The sequence below is a fragment of the Corvus cornix genome, chromosome 2 (genome assembly GCF_000738735.6).
Source record: "Corvus cornix cornix isolate S_Up_H32 chromosome 2, ASM73873v5, whole genome shotgun sequence".
NCBI classification, from domain to species: domain Eukaryota; kingdom Metazoa; phylum Chordata; class Aves; order Passeriformes; family Corvidae; genus Corvus; species Corvus cornix.
Genome location: NC_046333.1, coordinates 20,520,574 through 20,534,067, shown reverse-complemented (window position 1 = coordinate 20,534,067; position 13,494 = coordinate 20,520,574). Strand labels below are relative to the sequence as shown.

Below are 13,494 nucleotides of genomic sequence, written 5' to 3'. Positions count from 1 at the left end.
AGTATATGTATTTCTTGGATAATCAGTGCTAAGCTCTGCTCTCAATGAAATAAATGGCTAGTTTTGTGCTGTCTCAGGGGGACCAGGCTCCTGCCTATACTAAGTGGGAACATACAGCTCTGTTTTGCATTTCTCCTTACCTCATCTCCCATACCTTAAAAATAGCGAAAATACTTTTCAAATGACCGATCCAAGTTCATTCACCTCATCATCTATCTGCCTTGAAATAGTCAAGGACTCCTTTAGAAAAATATTTCAAATAATGCCAGAGTCGCTAGGGGTTTTTCTCCCCCCAGTTCAACCTCAAACTAGACATACAATGAATCTGACCACAGTACTTTCTATTTAGGATAAATTATTCTGGCTTTTTTTTTTTTTTTTTCTTTTTTAATCAAACAAATCTCTCTCAAAGCTTCACTTCCTTGGACAGGCAAGTGAGCAGGTGATACAAATGGCATGAAAGTAAATGCTGCTTTGTAACAGGGGATGGTACTTTCCTGCACAGCATGCTGAGGCTACTAAGACGCTTCACAGAATGACAGCCTGTGGTCTCAATCCAACAAGTCCTACTCAAATGAGTAGCTTTTACTCACATCTGAAAGAGTGCTGAATTTAATAGGATTGAAGGGGTACAAACTAGCCATGAAAACAAGCACTTCCAAGGGTGAAACACGAAAGACTGAAAATAACAACAGATAAATATTTTGTAATATATCCTTGTACTGGACAAATGGACATTGCCTCCGTATTTCACAAGTGCAGTTTCTAACATCCCTTTCAGCAGTACTTACTGATATGAAAGCACGAAGGCGCTGTATTTATTGTTGTTTTTGAAGTGTAAGTCCTCACTGAATTCAACAGGGAGTAAAGCTTAAAAGCATTCTACATGAAAGGCTTTTTTTCTTCTTTGTTAAAACTCGGTCACTTTATGAATAACAGAAATCTATACCAGAATTTAATAATTACTTCAGAATATTAAAAATGCTAAATGCTAAAATATCAAGCTACAAATTAATTTTGTTTTTTTAATCACAGAATACATCTATTTCAGGAAAATATAGAATTTTTCCATATTTATTTATGCTTTATAGCTTGTTTTCATTTTCTGATATATTACAAAGTAGTTGAATCCATTACGTAGTGAAGAATTTAAACTTTTTTCTTTAAATTTTCCTGAAGAGAAACAATAATTTTTGTTATTATAGTGAGGATGTGATAACAGTAAAAATTTTCAAGGACTTTGGCAGAATTAAGCAAGCACTTGCTTAATCTTATGGACATGGGTTGAATTTTGCAGTTCTTAGTTACACAATAGGTGTTGAATAGGAGTTTTGTCAAGCAGTCAGGATCTCAGCCACTAATAACCTCTCAGTTATTTTCTTTTTCTCATTAGTAGTCTAACAGCTAACGGACTAATCTGAAGCTGCTACGGGATGCAAGATGAATTACAGCACATCAAGCTTCCCCTATGAAAACAGGTGAAAAATGTCCAGCAGCATCTCTCAGATGGTACCTGGGGTGAGCTCCTGAGCAGGTACCAGCCCACAGAGCCACAGTGGCTCCAGCAGTGCTGGCACTTCGCACCACTGAGGTCTGGCCCTAAAATTAGCCCATAGAAATTCAAACGAAGGCATTTTGAGAAAGGCACTTTGGGGTGGTGATACCTGAAGCCAGTTCAGGTGCTCTGGTGACTCAGCGAGCGGGGTGCAAGGGGTTGATGCCAGGAGACTTTGCTCTGTGTCCCTAACCAAGTGCACCCACCAAACAAACACTTTTCAGGCAGGAGCAAGGAGGATGGCATTGGCCTACTTTCTCACTGCCCAAGGGGAAGGGAGACAGCTCAAAGGGTGCCATGGGTCCTTTAGTCACCATTTGGAAATGTGCAGAGTCGAGAAAAAATCATCACTTCTGACTACACATGCAGAGGATTTGCAAACCTGACTTTACTTGTTCTGAATTTTTATTGCCGGCATAGATCTTTCTCCTCCATTTGAGAGGAGAGCTTCCTGCATGATGAGAAGGGAAAATGCAACAAATGGATGCTTCAAAAATGTTGCTATCTACTTTTGTGAAACAGACTGAAATTAAGCATCACACGCTAGTCAGGATAATTCTTAAAATGTATACTGCTTATTAAATGCCCCCTTTCTTAGGATTAACTGCATCCAGTCTGGAAAAAGCCCCAACCAAATACTGTGTTTCATTTTTGCTCCAGAATCTTTTCATTTTGTCCCATCTTAAATCAGTTCTAGTTCCACACAAGTAAATTACCTGAAAAGGGTCTTTTCAATTATATTAAATAAGGACAGTTACAATAAAATTATCTCTCATTATTCAGTATTTTGTTTTTCTGTTACTCTGTGTCATGGAATCCTCAAATTATGTGTGATTCATAGGACACTTGGGTAAAATCAAGAAAGAGAATCAACGTTTCCTTAGGCTTGCACATATTTTAAATTGCTGATACCTTCCTCAAGCATTCAAACAAAATTGCCTTGTAAAGGAATCCAAGAAATGTTGGAGTAAAGTATTTTCTGAAGCTTCTTTTTAGACTATACACAATAATACAAATGAAAGCATGAAAGAGTGTTGTACAAATTACTGTTATTTCTACATCCGGAGCTCTATAATTGAGAATTAATTAATATTTTCTAAATGTTAGTAATTTCTTTCAGAAAGATAAAACCACTGAGAAGCAGTGTAGAAACTGTGAAGAATTTTCAGAAAAAAATGCGTATGTTAGCATCAGCTAAAGCTAAAATGTCTGCTAACTATGAAGACAGATGTGTAAAATGCTCTCACATGCAAGTCCAATAATCATTTCAAAGTGCAGCTCACAGCATTTTGTATATTTAAACAAGCATTATTATAAACAAAACTCTGAGCCTAGTGCACTGATATAGGACAATTATTTATCATCAGAATACTTGTTTTTCCCCAAGCACAGATTAAATAAGGTTGGAACATATACTAATAAACCCACAAATTTGTTTTAAAATTATATTAACTTGGAAACAGTAGCCTTGTAGCAACATATTGATCCTGGAGAAGAACAGTACTACTTTTTCCTTAGTTCTATCATCTCTTACAATTGACAGAGCTGTTAAAGAAAGTTTTCTTAAATTGTTAGAACACTTTTATTTTCTTGCAAATTAATTCTTTTTAACTCTTTATGATAGCTTTGAATCCCATAAAGAAAGATGAATTATCACATACTGAGCCCAAGCTGTGAAACAGGAGGAGACAAATAGAGACCCCTACTGTGTTTAACAATGGAGAAGAAATTCCAGACTCAAAAGAAAAATTTTCTGTCGTTTTTCTCAGCCCACAAAAGCTGCTAGTATGGCTTTGAACAGTGGAGGGCACTCTTGCTATGCAAAACCCGGCGCTGACCTGGCACACTCGGTCTGATCTATTCAGTAGCCTGAATCTCAGAATTTGTTAAGTAACAGCCACCTGTGGCACAGGCACTAACTGTACTCTGGTTAAAACATTTGCAGTTTCTAATCTGTGCAGTGAAGCACTTCACTATATCAAACACTGGCGCCTTTCTCTGTGGACGCAGATGTGGAACAGATGCAAGCTTCACAAATTCTTTGTAATATCTGTGCAAGAGATCATACTAAATAAGACCTGTGCTATATTTTTCAAAGCCATATAAACAGCTATTCGGTTGGCTGTTATGGCATGTGTACATTAATTTCAGGTTGTGCAGAATTCGTGTACAAATAATGCGGGAGTCTGTAGGAATTAAGTTTATTTGGAATGCATTGAGTTTTATTGGGAATCCTAAAAAACAATAAAATCGAGGTCAGTGCTTCTAACACAGCTGATATGAAAAAAAATTGAAAACCCAAACCAAATAAACTAGAAGAAAGGAGAACCATAGAGATTTTGCATTGCTTTCCTTGAAAAGTGTATCATTAAATACATCTTAAACTAAACAATTCTTAACACCCTGCATGAATAATGAAGGCAATCGCTGTCTGAACAAGCACAGAAAAGGAGACAAATTTGGTTTTGGAGGCTTGCAAGATGATGAGCCGATGTGAGGACCCAATCCTGCACCTCCTAAGCATCTTAAAAGTGAACTTACGAGTTCTGGGCTCAATGACACTGCTCCTTTGAGTAAAATTTCTCACAACCAGGAGCACTTGAAAGAGCAAACCTGGAGCGATTCAATGCCAGTTGTGCAGCTCAGTCATTTTGGTCTTTTACTATTCCATATACTGCAGTATTGTCCAGGATAGCAAAGTCATAGCAATCTAGACAAATCCTTTAGCTTTCATCATTTCCAGCTTTGAGGACATTAGTGCATCAACAAATTCGTAAATAAAAACTATCAAATGGCACCAGGAGAAGGGGTCTCCTGAAATGCTGAATGACGAGTCAGTTTTGGTTATCTGGAACAAAAATACGGCAGCACCTGCAGGGTTAATTAAGCAGTTCAAGATGCTGGGCTTCACAAAAGGAAACCTTTTTCCTACTTTAAGGACTGTAAACACTTGTGCTGAACTAGATGGGCATTTGATAAGCTGTACAGCTGTAGCAAACTCCGAGGGATCTCTAGTTAACACTCAAATTCAGTGTTAACACTTAACAGAACAGTGGTAAGCCGTGCTGCCAAGGTCAACTGCACAGATGTACTAATTGTATTATGAGCTTGACATCTAGTGGCCACCCCTGGCAGGGCAAAGCAGGCAAAGGTTAAATCAGCAAGCCTTGTCAAAGCACTTCTAACTACCCACCCTCAGGGAGAGGAGGCCTGGGGAAGCTTTCTGGCGCTCCGCGGTCCCACCTTCTGGCCGGCATTCCCCGGCGGAGCTCCCGTGGCGCGTCACAGCGCGACCCATCCGCGCAGCGCCCACCTGCGCCCCCGCGCCCACCCCGGCCCGCGGCCCCGCGGCTGCTGCAGGGGGTCAGCAGCCTGCCCGGGCACTCCGGTGTGCCTCCCTCTCTGGCTCCGAAGTTTGGAAGCGTTTTCCGTGGTTTTTTTGCAACCAGTGATAGGTTTCAGATTTTTGAGGGGGAGTGGTGAAACTGGGGGTTGCGGGGGCGGGGGGGGGGGGACACACCACACACGCTGGTATTAGAAAGTGGCAGTAAGAATTTCAGAAGGGCTTTTTGTAAAGATTTAGCTTACACTATAATAATAAATATTGTTCAAGTATGCTCACTTTTTGCACCCTAACTACAGCAAGGAAATAGTAAAGCCCCCTCTCTCTAATTCTCTTTTCACTTTTCAACTTAAAAGAAACATATTTTTTAAATGTGTTGCATTATGGTTTTCTATCACCCTTACAAACAATTGTCTTTCTGGCTTTCATGGTTTTGAAGGGTATTTCCTTGATAAGAAGAAATGTTTCCAAGGTCTAACAACACTATAACTGAACCAGCTCCTAAAAGTACATTTTGGCCTAAATTCCGTTTTTTGTATTAATGAAGAACCTTCACTACATTGTGGGAAATTTTAAGAGCGCAAAGGAAACAGGATTTACATTGATATATAAAATTCAATATGAAGGTACTGCTAGAACTAGATTTACTAGTGCTTCCTCTGGAAAAAAAATATAGACAATAACTCTCATTTTACAAATACAATATAATGAAAGAAATTATTTTTATATGCTTTATTACAGAAACTGTGTCAGTACTTAACTATTTTGATGTCATGCCAGACCAGGTTTATTATCAGCAAAAGTGATTGACTCATGTCCTGACTGCTGGATAGTTAATAGATATGCTTGTCTATGTTTGGCAGACAACAAATCAAATGAAGGAGAGATATCAGGAAAATCTTCCCAGGACTCAGACTATTTTTCAGATGGCAGACTATTTTTCAGATGGCAATAATATTATCTTTATTAATTAGTTTATTTTTACTCTTTTTCTAATGCCACATGTTTTTTGAATTGTAACTTTTCCTCTATCTTAGGCAAGGAAAAGTAATTTTCAACAGCTAAATGTATGCATATAAATAGTGTAATTACACAGAATTTAAACAAACACCTTTCAAAATTTCCTCTCTCTCAGTCTGAAAAAAGTGCCTTAAAGTCTACCTCAGGAGATGGTAAGACTTCAGGACCAGTATCACCAGATAAAATCTGACCCAGTTTTGTCTACTTCCATTGTTATACACACATCAGCAAATCGGCCAATTGCTGTAGTTTCCTTATTATTCCAAATATTTTTCTATGGCTAACACAGTTCAGTGCAGAGTATTTTTAAAATTATACAAACACAGATGTTACGGAGTTTGAATGTGAAGTCTCTACTGTAATGGCAAAAGTATTTATATAAAAAGTTTCAATTAACATTTCCAGTCAAAGGGACAATTTATAGCTATACTTATTTGTTCTTTATCTTTCAAAACAAAAAGCCTTCTCTTACACTTGCCTCAGAACAAACATTCACAAAAATCACCTAAGTTTTATGTTTACTGACAGCTGCTTGTGACTTCTCAACTTTTAAATGCAACAGTGTCTAAGCAACAGAGAATAACCTCAATTTCATAGGAGAAATGTCCCCCTAAAATGTGTTTTAATGCTCCCTATATGCAGATGGAGTGACCACACTCACATGAGGCAGGCTGCTACACACTGAACTGTGTCTTTGCTGTAGCTGAGCTTGTGTGTACATACTCCAGAAGAATACTGAGTGCAGTCACCAAACTGCCCAAAACTGCACAGCCCAATCCCACTTTACCAAGATGAAACAGATCAATTAGTTTAGACTATGTTGTATGTACTGAAGGAAGAGTGGGAGGAAAAAGAGGTCCAGTATTTTAAAAAATGACTGCAAAAGGCACATTAGAAAGCTCTCTTTGCGCAGTTCACTACAAGGTATCCCTTCTACCTCAGGCTAAACAATGATACATCTTTGCCAGAAACTTCACATGAAGAAGTCCAAAGCACCATTTATGATCACTCTTACCAGAACCTCACTTGCACACTCTAAGAATAACTTTTCAGGACTACAAAAAAACCCGAAAAAAACAAAACACCAACCAAAATGAAAAAAACCCCCCAAACCCCCACAAACAAACAAAAATATTCTTATTATCCCTACCTTTAAAATACAAATGCTATGTCCATGGTTCATTTTAAAATTAGTTGGAGTTGAAGCATGTGCATTGTATCTACAATTCTGATTCATTTGTAATCTGTTGAATTAGGCAAGTGTATTAGAAATGTAATTCCAGCTATTACAATGCGTTACATTTACTGAGAAACTGAGATTATTGTATTCTACAGGCAGTCATCTGAGTCCTTCTGCTGCTGCTTTTAAATGATTTCCAGCAGATCTTCTCATTTAGCAACCTCAAATCATGTTTTTTTTTTAAATACGTGTTTTTTGTTCACTCTTCTACACTGCAGTTTTTCAAGAAATAGATCATCAGCAGCTGTTTGTTAATATTTATTTTCAAAATTATTTTAAAATATATTTTTTAGCATTTCACTTTTGACAATTTCAGACGATTTGGAGTGTATATGTGTAGTTGATGACATGCTAATTATCTTCAGATTTCCAACAGTTTCTCACCATCATGACAATGTCCTGTCTGAATGCAGTTGTGTTATGCTGTAGCCCACGCTGACTATAAAATTATTTGTTTAGTTTCTAAAATGTTTGTGATAATGTTAGCATGAAAGTTCTGCTGTGACCAGTCAACTTAAAACCAGTCAACTTAAAAGCCTAATGTTTGTCTTCCTTCCTGCACCCCAAACTGCCAGGCTTCTCTCTGTTGCTGTGAATGTCCCTTCACTGTAAGGATTACATTTATGGGACATTAATTTTTAAATGCTTCATTCTATAAAACCGATTTTGAGGTGATATTAAACATGATTTCATTAAATAAATAATAAGCTTTGTTTGTATAGTCTTGCGTTGTTTGGAGACAAACAGCAAAATGAGTGAAAAGGCTACACATATGAAATAATACTGCTTAACCAGTTTGCTTTCTTAAAATGACAAATATTCTTGCGCTGTGCGAACTATTTTTGTCCTGTTGCAAAATATACTCAGGAACTGTAGCAATATCTTGATCACAGCTGTGAACAGAAACGAAGAACACTGACTTGACAAGAAGTGTTCTAATTCATGAGATTTGGAGCTCTCATTATTTCTGGCCTATAAAATTGCTTTCAAGTATGGCAATCGTTAGGCTTCCTAATATAACATGTAAATGATTTACATTACACTAATGTGCACTAGATAGCCCTCTGCTCCTGTAGCCTGTCTCCACCTTGTTCACATTTCTCAAATGAAAGTGCAAACCCAACTTTAGCTTGTTAATTGTTAACTATCAAGGGTTTCACTCTATTAATTAAAATATGTTTTAATAAAAGGAAACATAGCACATTTTGATAACAGCCTTCTAAGGCTGAAAAGTATTTACATTGTTGCATTTTAGGGCTGCTGTGAAAGCCGATTTTGTGCTATTCAGGGACCACAATAATAACGCTTTAAAATTCCTCACTGGGATGCAATGTAGTCCTTTTGATGGAAAGACTGTCTTTCTCATTCGGCAGAAATAAATCCATTCATTTGATCATGTAGTCATTGAGGGCAATACAAAACAAACCAAGTGTGAGAAATTCTATGTGATGAAGTAAACAAAACAAAACCCCCCCAAAAAGGGGAAAAAAAAAACCATTTCCATGACAAAAAGATTCTTTGTCCTTAATCTACCCACCATATGCAAGCGTTTCTTTTTAGCATATCTCTTGTTCTAATCTCGGGTGACATGGCTACATAGATAAGATTCACAAAACAAAACAAAAACCTAGTTTAACAATTTTTTTTCAATTTATTAACTCACCAGGAGTGTCATAATGAAGTAGTGGGATTTTATTTTTCTGTATTGAAATGAATTCAGAACATGTAAAAGTTTGTAACGCTAATGATAAATTCTTAGACCTAGAGCCCAACCCAACAGAGATGGGCTCAACAAATCTTGCTTCCATAGTAAAATACTAATTCTCCTCTGCTTGTCTATATTAATTTATTTTACACGACCACAGTTTCCTAAGGAAAAAAAAAAATTGATAATGCACTGCTTTGCTCCTCCACTGTGACAGAAGGAAGCATTTCTCTATGCGCCTCTTATTGTCAACACCCAAGTGGGTTTTCCTGGAACAGTGGCAGGAGCCCCCTTAGCAGCTCTGGTCAGCGTGGGACTTGCTCCCTGCCTCCCCAAATACCCTGGGAAGGAGCAGGAGGCTTAACAATTTGCCAGTCTGACAGATGTTTTAACCTGATGAAGTGGATTCGTGCTGCCTTAAGCTTCAGGGCTGCAAAGTTCAGATACAATAGTCAAAATCCTCCCCAGGCTTCAACTTTGCTGCCTTTCTCTCCTCACAGATGCAACTTAAGAGTAATTACAGTTTTAAAGCAGGAGAAGGATTTTTTTGTTTTCCTTTTTGAAGGGAGAAAGAGGAGATAATACAGTGGAGCAAGGGGCCTACACAGAAAGCTGAAAACATTGGGGATCCCGCTTGGTTATGTGAGAAACTAAGAAAGCAGTGGCCTCTATGCAAAGAGGAAAAGAAAAACTTTCAAGTGGAAGCTCTCAACTTCGTCCAGGAGAAGAGAGAATGGGCCGTGGTGTGCCTTTGCACACTGCAGTGCCAGGGACTACTAAGGAAATTAAAACTAATTAAAAAAAAAAAAAAAAAAAGGAAAAAGGAAGACGAAAACCCTGCAGCCCTGTTCCCGAAAAGAAAATTACAGCAAAGTGGAAATAAAGCGGGATTACAGTCCAAATCTCTCCAGCTTTGGACACTTGTTCACTAGCAGCCTGGCAGCCCAGATGCATAAAAGCAAGTGTGCGTGTGCCTGCGTGTGGCGAGGAAGCGAGGAATGGCGGATGGGCTAGAAAATAACCCTTCCCCACTTCCTACAGCCGGCGCGACAGAGGCTGGTGGCGGTGGTGGCACTCCGTGTCACCTACCACTGATAATAATTACAGTCGCAGCAGAGCCAGGAAAAGGGGGGAAGGCAGCGCAGGGGGCAAGGCGAAAAGCTGCTGTTCAATCCTCTCGAAAATAATGAAACCAACTCCGCTGGCCCCGCGCACCCGAGTGGCCCTGCCCGCTCCTGCCTGGGTCCCCCCCGGTCCCCCGGGGCAACGCGCGGAGCGGCCGGGGCAGCCCTCGGAGCCTGCGCGGGCGACCCGGGGCGACGAGGGCATCCCCAGGCAGCGGCCGCGTGGGGCTGCCCCGGGGCCCGGCAGCCCATGGCCCGCGGGACATCCCGCAGCCCCGGGCAGGGCACCCCGGCCCCGGCCGCCCCAACATTCCTGCCAGTGGGGCGAGGCGAACATGGCTTCTGTCCACTCCGAGCCTCCGCCGGGAGGGAGCAAGAGGGAGAGAAAGGGTGTACCAAATAACACAGAGAGAAGGAGCGCAGCGGAGAGGAGGAGGAGGCGGCAGGCGCTGCTCCGGGGCGCCCGTTCCTGCAGCTGCTCGAGCCCGGGTGAGTGGGGAGGGAGGGCCGAGCCCCGAGCCCCGCCGCCGAGCCCAGCCGCGATCAAAGCGCTGGGGAGGCCGGGAGGTTGCTGCTGGGAGGGCTGGTTAGGCAGGGGGTGGGCTGCAGAAACTTGGCTAAACTGAGAACTTCTCAGTTCCGCTGCCTCTTCCCCCGGCTGCTCTAATTCCCATTCTCCCGCTGCAGAGTAATTGCGCTCCCATGTTCACCATCACCATAAATTCACCTATCTCCATCCGAAACACACTCACAAAAAGAGAGAGAGAGAGAAGGAGAAAGAGGCGCCGGGAGCCCTTACCGTGCTCAGAAACTACCTCTGCTTGCAGCTCTTCGTCCGATTTGAGATGCTGGGGTTTCGCTTGCTTTCGACGAGACATGCTGCTAACTGAGCCGTCTTGACTCTGCTTTTTGCAGAGGCATCAGCGACGTGGAGGTGGAAAGGAGGGGGGAAGGAATTGGGAACGAAGGAAGGGGACTCGGGGGCTGGAAATAACTGTTCACAAATAAAAGTCGAGTTGCAAAACAAACCAAACAAACAACAGAAAAGGCAACCAACACCCCGGAGGGGAAGAAAAAAAAAAAAAAAAAAAGAAAAAGAAAAAAAAGAAAAAAAAAAAAAGGCAATTCTAACCAGCCAGCCAAACTGGGAGTGAGTGAGTGAGTGCGCGGGTGAGCGGGTGAGCGAGCGGGGGATGAGCCGGGCGGGGTGTGCGCGGGGCGGCGGGGTGTGCGCGGGGCGGCGGGCTGGGGCGGCTGCGCGCAGCGCGCATGGGGCTCAGTAATTATGATTGTGAATAATGCATGGCGATTAATGGTGCTGGGGGCGAGCGCGGATTGGCGCGGCTCCAGCGGACTCAGGCTGCATATGTAAATGAAGGACGGGGCTCCGCAATTAGCCGCTTCGCTCCGCCAAATGATGCGTCTCCCCGGCACCGGCAGCGCCGCCTGCGAGAGGCACCGACCGCGTCGGTGGCGGCGGCAGCGGCAGCAGCGGCGGCAGCAGCGAAACACACACGCACCACGCAGGAGGGAATCTGTTTTGCACACACTTTACACAACATATGTGCAAGGTTCACTTGTTGGAAAAGGTCACGATCTTCGCTTTTCTGTCTGTCGTGCTTTCTTCCCCCCCCCGTCTCTCAGTTTCTTTTGCTCTGCGTTCTGCTCTCTTTGCTTTATTTTTTTTCTTTTCCCTTTTCTTTCTTCACATCACTCTGCGTCCTCTGCTCTCTCGGTCTCTCTTTCCCCAGAAGTTGAGCTGCAAAGCATCTGATTTATGTGTGTGTGAGTAATTTCTTCCCAGGAGGAAAAGAAACTTTTGTGTATGCCTTTTCTTTTTTCCTTTTCTTTTCGGCGTGATTTCTCTTTCGGCGTTGTACTGCTCTTTCCCCTTGATCTTCACATGCTTCTCTTTAGCTCTTCCTCCATCCTGTCTCCTTTTCCGTCGCTCTTTCTATCTCCCCTTCCCGGCTGACTTTTGTTCTCTCCGCTCTCGAAAGCGTACGCACGCACACGCAGAAGACCTTGGGCAGTTTTGTCTTTCACCTCTCCTTCCTTCTTCTTTGTCTTGCAGCTTCTTTCTCCAAGCAGAGACTCCCCGTTGGTGGTGGTGGTCACTTCCTGTTGTCCATTGGTAGGAAGTTTTTTTTCTTTCTCCCTCTCTCTCTCAGGTTGTAATGACTTTTTGTGACACTCCTCACCCTTCTGCCCACCCACCCCCCTGGCTCAGCCGTGTGTCCTGTTAGCTAATGACAGCGGGCTCGCGTGTGCGCCGATGAGCAAGTCCTTGGTCTCCAGCAAATAGTATGGATCGTCTCCCAGTTTTGGGGGGTGGGGGTAGCTGTTGTTGTTGTCGCGGGTGATTCCCCCTCCCCTGCCTTGCCTCGTTCTCAGCGGCGCCGCCAGCTGCTCCCTGAGCGGCGGCCCCGCCGGTCGCTGCCTCTGCTCCGAGCCGAGGAGCGCGGCGCGTACCGCGGCCGCTCTTGATTTCGGGCAGATAAACTTTCAAGTTTGGGAGCGGAGCGGGTCACACGGCAGCTCCTCCTACTCTCCTCCTCCTCCTCCGCCTCCCGTGCCGCGCTGCCGGGGCTGCAGCCGGGGCTGCCCCCAGCCCCGCAGCCCGATCCTCTCCCCGCCGCTGCCGAGCCTCCCTCTCCGCACGCACTTTCCCAACAGAGGCTTTTCTCCCAGGCCCCCCCGTTTTTTGTAAAAGTGAGGAGGGAGGGGGGGTGGGGAGAGACTTCCCTCCCCCCCCACCCCCCGCTTTCCCCTCTTATCGCATTACAAGTTGCCGGGGAGCCGGGCCGAGCCTCCCCCGCCCCGTCCCGCCGACTCGCGTCCCTCCCGCCCCGTCCGTCCCCCGGGGAGGCGGACGGCCCCGCCGCCGCGTAGCAGCTCCGTCTCCCCGGACGCCGCCACAAGTTGCCGCTTCCCGTGGCCGTCCCTGCCCGCCTCCCCCTCGGCCGGGGCGGGCGGGGAGTGGGGCCAGCCCGCTCCCATGGCAGCCAGCCGCCGCTAGGATGTACCCCACCGTCGCCGATCGCCGCGGCGCCGCACCGCGCAGGGGCCCGCAGTGCGCGCACTGTCCTGTCGCGCAGCTCAGCGCCGTGCTGTGCATGTGTGCCTTCGGGGAGGGGGGCTTCTTCAGCGGCTCCTGCGATCCTCTCCGCCGTTTTGTTTTCCCTTTATTTTTTCTTTCTTTTTTCTTCCTTCCTTTCTTTCTTTTTTTAATCTGTTAGTCGCAGCCCGGCCCCGCCGACCCCCGCCCTGTGCCGCGCTCGGCGGAGCGGCCCCGGCGCCGGCCCTCGCAGGGGCGCGGAGGGGCAGCCCACCTTGCCGGCCGCGGGAGGGAGGCGGGCAGCTCCGCGCATGGGGCCGGGGATCAGTGAAAGGGATTTCCTCCTAATACCCCCACCCCAGCCCGTGTAATCCAGCCCTAGTCCTTAAAACACACTAACCCCGGCTTCTTTGGGAGCCTTCTCTGTGTAAACTTTCCCTGCTGATAGC

At 44.3% G+C, this 13,494-nt stretch overlaps 1 protein-coding gene across 2 annotated transcripts in view; it reads right to left on the bottom strand.

Moving 5' to 3' along the window:
* Window positions 1-12,635, bottom strand: part of SALL3 (spalt like transcription factor 3) — a 27,109-nt gene extending 14,474 nt beyond the window's left edge. For both annotated transcript variants that reach the window (XM_039549672.1, XM_039549673.1), the window contains exon 1: window positions 10,787-12,635. In XM_039549672.1, the coding sequence (XP_039405606.1) occupies window positions 10,787-10,865 (79 nt within the window). In that variant the 5' untranslated portion in view covers window positions 10,866-12,635. The remainder of the gene's footprint in view (window positions 1-10,786) is intronic.
* Window positions 12,636-13,494: the final 859 nt, after the last annotated feature.